The 7094-nt window shown below is 41.1% G+C and overlaps 1 protein-coding gene across 1 annotated transcript in view; it reads left to right on the top strand.

The window, feature by feature from the left end:
• Nucleotides 1–317: 317 nt before the first annotated feature.
• itga5 (integrin, alpha 5 (fibronectin receptor, alpha polypeptide)) overlaps nt 318–7094 on the top strand; it is an 82670-nt gene continuing 75893 nt past the window's right edge. The window contains 1 exon segment of the mRNA XM_034086392.2: nt 318–674. Within this exon segment, the coding sequence (XP_033942283.1) occupies nt 469–674 (206 nt within the window). The 5' untranslated portion in view covers nt 318–468.

The following is a 7094-nucleotide window of genomic DNA, read 5'->3' as shown; positions in this document are numbered from 1 at the left end:
ACAACCTGCAGAGATAAAGAGCCGCAGGATTATCCTTCATTGACTTTAACAGCAGCTCCAGCCACGTAAGATAACACCGAGATAAAATCGAAAGCATTGGGTGCATTGTTCCTCTGGTTAATAATCCTCCGGATAAGAAAGTCTCTAGACTGAAAAGTGACCACATTGTAAACCACAAAGTAAACATGAGACAGGTCAATGGATTAGAAGTGTCCTCCTCTTTTTTTTTAGGAAACCACAGACTCCTCCTCCTCTGTGGGAACTCCCTTCAGCTGAGGAGGAGAGAGAGGAGGTTTCCCGCAGATCGTTGAGGACGCGCAGAGGAGCGTTTAGACACCAAGCAACGAGTCACAGGGATGCACTTTTAGCCCCAAATACACCTCTGTTTTCACGCTTCATCTGTGGACTCAACACTTGGACACTTTCCCCGTCTTCAAACCCAACTTTAGTGGATTAATTATTTAAAAAATGCGCTTGGAGCGGTTCCGCGTAAAGACGCCGGGGACTGGAGCCATGCTCGCCCGCTGCCTGCTCTCTTTCTGCGGGCTTCTGCTCTCTGTTTCCCGGCCCGGGGAGGCGTTCAACCTGGATGTGGAGAACCCGGCTGTGTACACCGGACCAAATGGGAGCTACTTCGGATACTCTGTGGACTTTTATTTGGCTGATTCTGCCAGGTGAGTCTCTTTAAAACACACTTTTTATATTCAAAATGTAACTTGTTAAGCAACAAGTTCCTCCACACGCTGAAACATTTAGAAGAAAGTGAACCCCATATGTTTTGTGCGCAAACTTTCCAATGTGTTCGCCAAGCATTTCCCCTGTTTTAAGGTTTTTACAAAAGGGAATCATGTGTGGGAGACTTGTTTAATCAGCTTTGGTGCCAATGCTGGGATCTCTGTCTGCTCACAGCTGTAATTCAATCAATTCAGCAAATTGCATTGTGCAACTCCGACGTTAATATAAAAGAGTGGCTATCTCATCATAAAACCCCCAGACCTTTCGATCCCTTCTTTCAATCCCGATCGTGTTGCCCTACCAAATGACATTTATCTCTGACCTTTTAACCTGAAAAGCCTCTTAGCTGCAGTCTCTCTCTGTGACACCCAGCTGCTCTGATTGTCTCGCATTCCTCTCTGAGATTTCTGGCATTTTTAAAGCAACTTAAACTGATGCACACATGCCTGTGGTGAGGTCTAATACTCTGTGAGGAGAAGCACCATGTCTGAGAGTTTATATCAGAGGAAAGAAAGCTGCATCTCTGCCACACATTGCAGAGGATCAGTGGTGTAAGAAGATCCTTTACTTAAGTCAAAGTACAAATACTATGGTCTTAAAATACTCCGCTACACGTAAAAGTCTTGATTTAAAAATGTACTTACGGTACAACAAATAAAAGTACTCATTCTGCACGATGGTCCATTTCAGAATAATATGAAATACACAATAATGATAAACCAAATATAGGCAAAAGGGTTTTTAATATTATCTAGTTTTTATACTTTTCATATTGTAGTTTGTCAATGTGCACCAAATGTAAATACTTCAATGTGTGTATGATGTACTGCATCGTCAGCATGTCACATGTTTTTATATAAAGTATCTGTGAGGGTTATGTACATGTAGTGGAGTAAAAAGTACAATATTTGCCCTAAGATGCACTTAACTAAAATACTTGAGTACATGCACTTATACTCTCCCCCGCTGCAGAGAATGGGCTCCAGCTATTATAAGTACTGCATTGTCAGCATGTGACATGTTTTTATATGTTCAAGTAGCTGCGAGTGTTAAATAAATCTACTGGAGTGAAAAGTACAATATTTGCCCCAGGATGTATTTAACTAAAATACATAGTTACTCTCCCCCGCTGCAGAGGATGGGCTCCAGCAGCTCTGTGTAATACTCGTCAGGAAAAAAGGCTTTTCTTTCCCTCAGACTTCCTGGCTGAGTCTGCAGAGCTACACCAGCGAGCATGCTGGGATTTCAGAGAGGGCTTTGTGCCGAGAAGCAGCTCTGGTTTCCCTGTTCCCCCCCCCCCCCCCCCCTTATATCTCCCCCTGTCTCTTTAATAAACCATTCCTGGGAAGCAGGGGATTCACTTCAGGACGGAGGGATGATTTATTCAAATGATAATAATACATTTCATTTATATAGCACACTTTAAAAACAACGTCACCTCAAGGTGCTATCTAAGGAGCATGTGGAATAAAATATGGTAACGTAAAAAAAGGTTAGAATTAAAATAACGACCAGTCGGTAACATGCGGGGCCGAACAGGAGGGTCTTGAGGCTTCTTAAAGTCTGGAAAGTGATTCCACCGATGATTTATGGATTCGTGAACCCCTCTTCTTCCTCACTTCCTCCTCTGCTGATGATGTCATTCTCCCCCCACCTCCACCACTGTCTAGCCTTCCCCCCCCCCCCCCCTTCATCATCTTCTCCTCGGCTCACTAACTGTGAGACACGCTGAGCTCACGTCATCCTTCTGATGACTTAATCTGAACTTCTCTCCGTGCTCCTGGGGGAGGCGGTGAGATAATGTGCGGGACAGGAATGATGTTGAAGCCTCGTCTCCCTGCCCTGTAATTCACAGTGGTGTAATGCAATAAAGTACATGTACTCAAGTACTGTACTTCAGTATGAGCTTGCAGTACTTGTATCCAAGCAAAAATTTATTTCTTTACTCCACTACAGTTTTCTGTATGTAGTGTCTCTACTTTAAAGAGTCCTCTCCTGCTGATGTTCAGGTGTATATCAGTATGTAGTGTCTCTACTTTAAAGAGTCCTCTCCTGCTGATGTTCAGGTGTATATCAGTATGTAGTGTCTCTACTTTAAAGAGTCCTCTCCTGCTGATGTTCAGGTGTATATCAGTATGTAGTGTCTCTACTTTAAAGAGTTCTCTCCTGCTGATGTTCAGGTGTATGTCAGTATGTAGTGTCTCTACTTTAAAGAGTCCTCTCCTGCTCATGTTCAGGTGTATATAAGTATGTAGTGTCTCTACTTTAAAGAGTCCTCTCCTGCTGATGTTCAGGTGTATATCAGTATGTAGTGTCTCTACTTTAAAGAGTTCTCTCCTGCTGATGTTCAGGTGTATGTCAGTATGTAGTGTCTCTACTTTAAAGAGTTCTCTCCTGCTGATGTTCAGGTGTATATCAGTATGTAGTGTCTCTACTTTAAAGAGTTCTCTCCTGCTGATGTTCAGGTGTATATCAGTATGTAGTGTCTCTACTTTAAAGAGTCCTCTCCTGCTCATGTTCAGGTGTATATAAGTATGTAGTGTCTCTACTTTAAAGAGTCCTCTCCTGCTGATGTTCAGGTGTATATCAGTATGTAGTGTCTCTACTTTAAAGAGTTCTCTCCTGCTGATGTTCAGGTGTATGTCAGTATGTAGTGTCTCTACTTTAAAGAGTTCTCTCCTGCTGATGTTCAGGTGTATATCAGTATGTAGTGTCTCTACTTTAAAGAGTTCTCTCCTGCTGATGTTCAGGTGTATATCAGTATGTAGTGTCTCTACTTTAAAGAGTTCTCTCCTGCTGATGTTCAGGTGTATATCAGTATGTAGTGTCTCTACTTTAAAGAGTCCTCTCCTGCTGATGTTCAGGTGTATATCAGTATGTAGTGTCTCTACTTTAAAGAGTTCTCTCCTGCTGATGTTCAGGTGTATGTCAGTATGTAGTGTCTCTACTTTAAAGAGTTCTCTCCTGCTGATGTTCAGGTGTATATCAGTATGTAGTGTCTCTACTTTAAAGAGTTCTCTCCTGCTGATGTTCAGGTGTATATCAGTATGTAGTGTCTCTACTTTAAAGAGTTCTCTCCTGCTGATGTTCAGGTGTATATCAGTATGTAGTGTCTCTACTTTAAAGAGTTCTCTCCTGCTGATGTTCAGGTGTATATCAGTATGTAGTGTCTCTACTTTAAAGAGTTCTCTCCTGCTGATTATCAGGTGTATATCAGTATGTAGTGTCTCTACTTTAAAGAGTTCTCTCCTGCTGATTATCAGGTGTATATCAGTGTGTAGTGTCTCTACTTTAAAGAGTCCTCTCCTGCTGATGTTCAGGTGTATATCAGTATGTAGTGTCTCTGCTTTAAAGAGTTCTCTCCTGCTGATGTTCAGGTGTATATCAGTATGTAGTGTCTCTACTTTAAAGAGTTCTCTCCTGCTGATTATCAGGTGTATATCAGTATGTAGTGTCTCTACTTTAAAGAGTTCTCTCCTGCTGATTATCAGGTGTATATCAGTATGTAGTGTCTCTACTTTAAAGAGTTCTCTCCTGCTGATTATCAGGTGTATGTCAGTATTTCATGTCTAAATTGTGACGTTTACATGTCCAAAACAGGAAGGGAAAACCCCAGAAAGCACACTGAATGCAGGAATTGCTACTCTAATTCCACCAATTTCCATGTACTTCGAAGTCAAACAACACAAAACAGGAGATATTTAGGAACATGACTTATCACTTTATCTTCAAGTCACACACATCTGCAAACTTTCATTCACAGTTTCTGAGAACATATCAGTGACGTACCATTTCTTTTTTTTCCATCGAATCACCGTCATCACCCAAAGTCAGGGTGAGGTCAGGTTAGGGTTGAAAGGAAATGATGAGCTGCTCTTCCCACAAGACATGTTATTCATCACTTTAAAGAGGCAATGTTCTGCTTCTTAGGCTTTTCCTTTCCTGTAGTGTGTTCTGTAGGACTCTTTAAAGTGGAGACACTACATACTGATATACACCTGAACATCAGCAGGAGAGGACTCTTTAAAGTAGAGACACTACATACTGATATACACCTGAACATCAGCAGGAGAGGACTCTTTAAAGTAGAGACACTACATACTGATATACACCTGAACATCAGCAGGAGAGGACTCTTTAAAGTAGAGACACTACATACTGATATACACCTGAACATCAGCAGGAGAGGACTCTTTAAAGTAGAGACACTACATACTGATATACACCTGAACATCAGCAGGAGAGGACTCTTTAAAGTAGAGACACTAAATACTGATATACACCTGAACATCAGCAGGAGAGAACTCTTTAAAGTAGAGACACTTTAAAATAAACCATGGCTGGCAGAAGTTGAGACAAGGCAGGGATTCTTCTCCCATAAACCCTTCTGACAGCTACATGAACACAAAGCTTCACTTTCTCTCAGTTTGACATCAACTTGACAATACGTTTATAAATGTGTCTCCGTCATGGCCCTCGGCTCGACGTAATGAAATTAAGTTTGGACAGACGGCCACCATGGAAGAACGCCTGAGGACACACTGTCAGAGACACACAGGAAGAGAGCACCATATATGTATATAAGTGTGTGTGTGGGCCAAAGTACATTTACTCACTGTACTTAGGTACCATTTCAAGCTACTCATACTTATAATTTCCTTGCTTCTTCATACTTATACTCCTCTTCATCACAGAAAGAGATATTGCACTACATTTAGCTTTTGTGCAGACAAAGATTTATAGTTTTTTAAAAAATAATTTCCTACAGTTAAAAATCGTGTTGGGCTGGCTATGGGACGATTGATCTAAACACTGCTTTCTAGCTAGCTAACGTCGTCAGAAAACTGTCCAATAATGTATGTAATGCCTCGCTTTAATCACATTTAACAATAGTTCCGGATATAATTGAGTGTGGGTCCCTCATCTTTGAGTTGATTAGTTATTCTTATTCCATCATTAAAGCTCGCCTTGTCCACACGCTGCTTTGCTAGCGATGTGTGTTAGCATGTAGCTTTTGCCCACCATGACTCTGCGGTGTAACGCTTGTTTTCACACACACAGATTGCGCATATTAGCACTTCAAATCAAGCCAAAGTTACCCAAAGAGCACCTCACATAAACTCTGTGAGTCCAGGAAGATATCCCACCCAAACATCTTTGAACTGAGTGCTCTCTCGGTGCCTGGCGGCGATACGGGAGGATCATCCTTCAGATAGAGGGGTCGAAAGGTCGAGGCTGTAAATAATAACATACCCGGCCTGCAGTGAAGGGAGTCTGCAGACAAATCATGGTGCATGCTGGACCTTCAAACATAGATTTTAAATACTTTTTTTTATAGAAAGCAGTGTGTGGCGATCAGAAGTGGGAAGTAGTGGAGTACAAATACTTCGTTACTGTAATTAAGTACATTTTTCTGGTATCAGTACTTTACTCCACTACTTATTTTTCTGATGACTTTCTACTTCTTACATGTTGAACTCAAATACCTGTACTTTCTACTTCCTACATGTTGAACACAAATACCTGTACTTTCTACTTCCTACATGTTGAACTCAAATACCTGTACTTTCTACTTCTTACATGTTGAACTCAAATACCTGTACTTTCTACTTCTTACATGTTGAACTCAAATACCTGTACTTTCTACTTCTTACATGTTGAACACAAATACCTGTACTTTCTACTTCTTACATGTTGAACTCAAATACCTGTACTTTCTACTTCTTACATGTTGAACCCAAATACCTGTACTTTCTACTTCTTACATGTTGAACTCAAATACCTGTACTTTCTACTTCTTACATGTTGAACACAAATACCTGTACTTTCTACTTCTCTCATTTCCCAAACAGCTGGTTCCTTTAGTCTGAATGTGTGTTGGTGCGTGGTCATTATTCTTTAGAGTCACTGCGTGCCTATTGATTTGAACACGATCCGTGTATCCATCACTTCCTGGTCTTCTCTAAAGAAGAGGGACCAATGGAAACGTTGTCATGTTGCCGTTGTTCAGCATGGAAACATTCATTAGCTAACAATGACATTATTGTTCTATTAATATAAAGGGAGGTCAGGTACTCTTTAAAGCAGCTGCTAGCTATGGGTACTTTTTACTGAAGTACACTTCAAAGCCTCGTTACTTTGACTTGAGTAAAGAAGTTTAGTCAGTACTTCTACTTTCACCAGAGTATTTTTAAACACGAGTATCTGTACTTCTACTTGAGTGAAGGATGTGTGTGTGCTGATGTGTTCCAGTCTCTGCTTGTGTTTCAGTGTCGGTGAATTAAGGATTTTTTGGCCATGACGACACTCTGTCCGTGTCGGTCACTCTCCTGAAGTGTACCCTCTCTCACGGGGTTAGA

This window comes from Pseudochaenichthys georgianus, chromosome 7, assembly GCF_902827115.2.
Source record: "Pseudochaenichthys georgianus chromosome 7, fPseGeo1.2, whole genome shotgun sequence".
Lineage (NCBI taxonomy): Eukaryota > Metazoa > Chordata > Actinopteri > Perciformes > Channichthyidae > Pseudochaenichthys > Pseudochaenichthys georgianus.
Note: the sequence above shows the minus strand (reverse complement) of the source record. Positions and strands in the feature narration are given on the sequence as shown.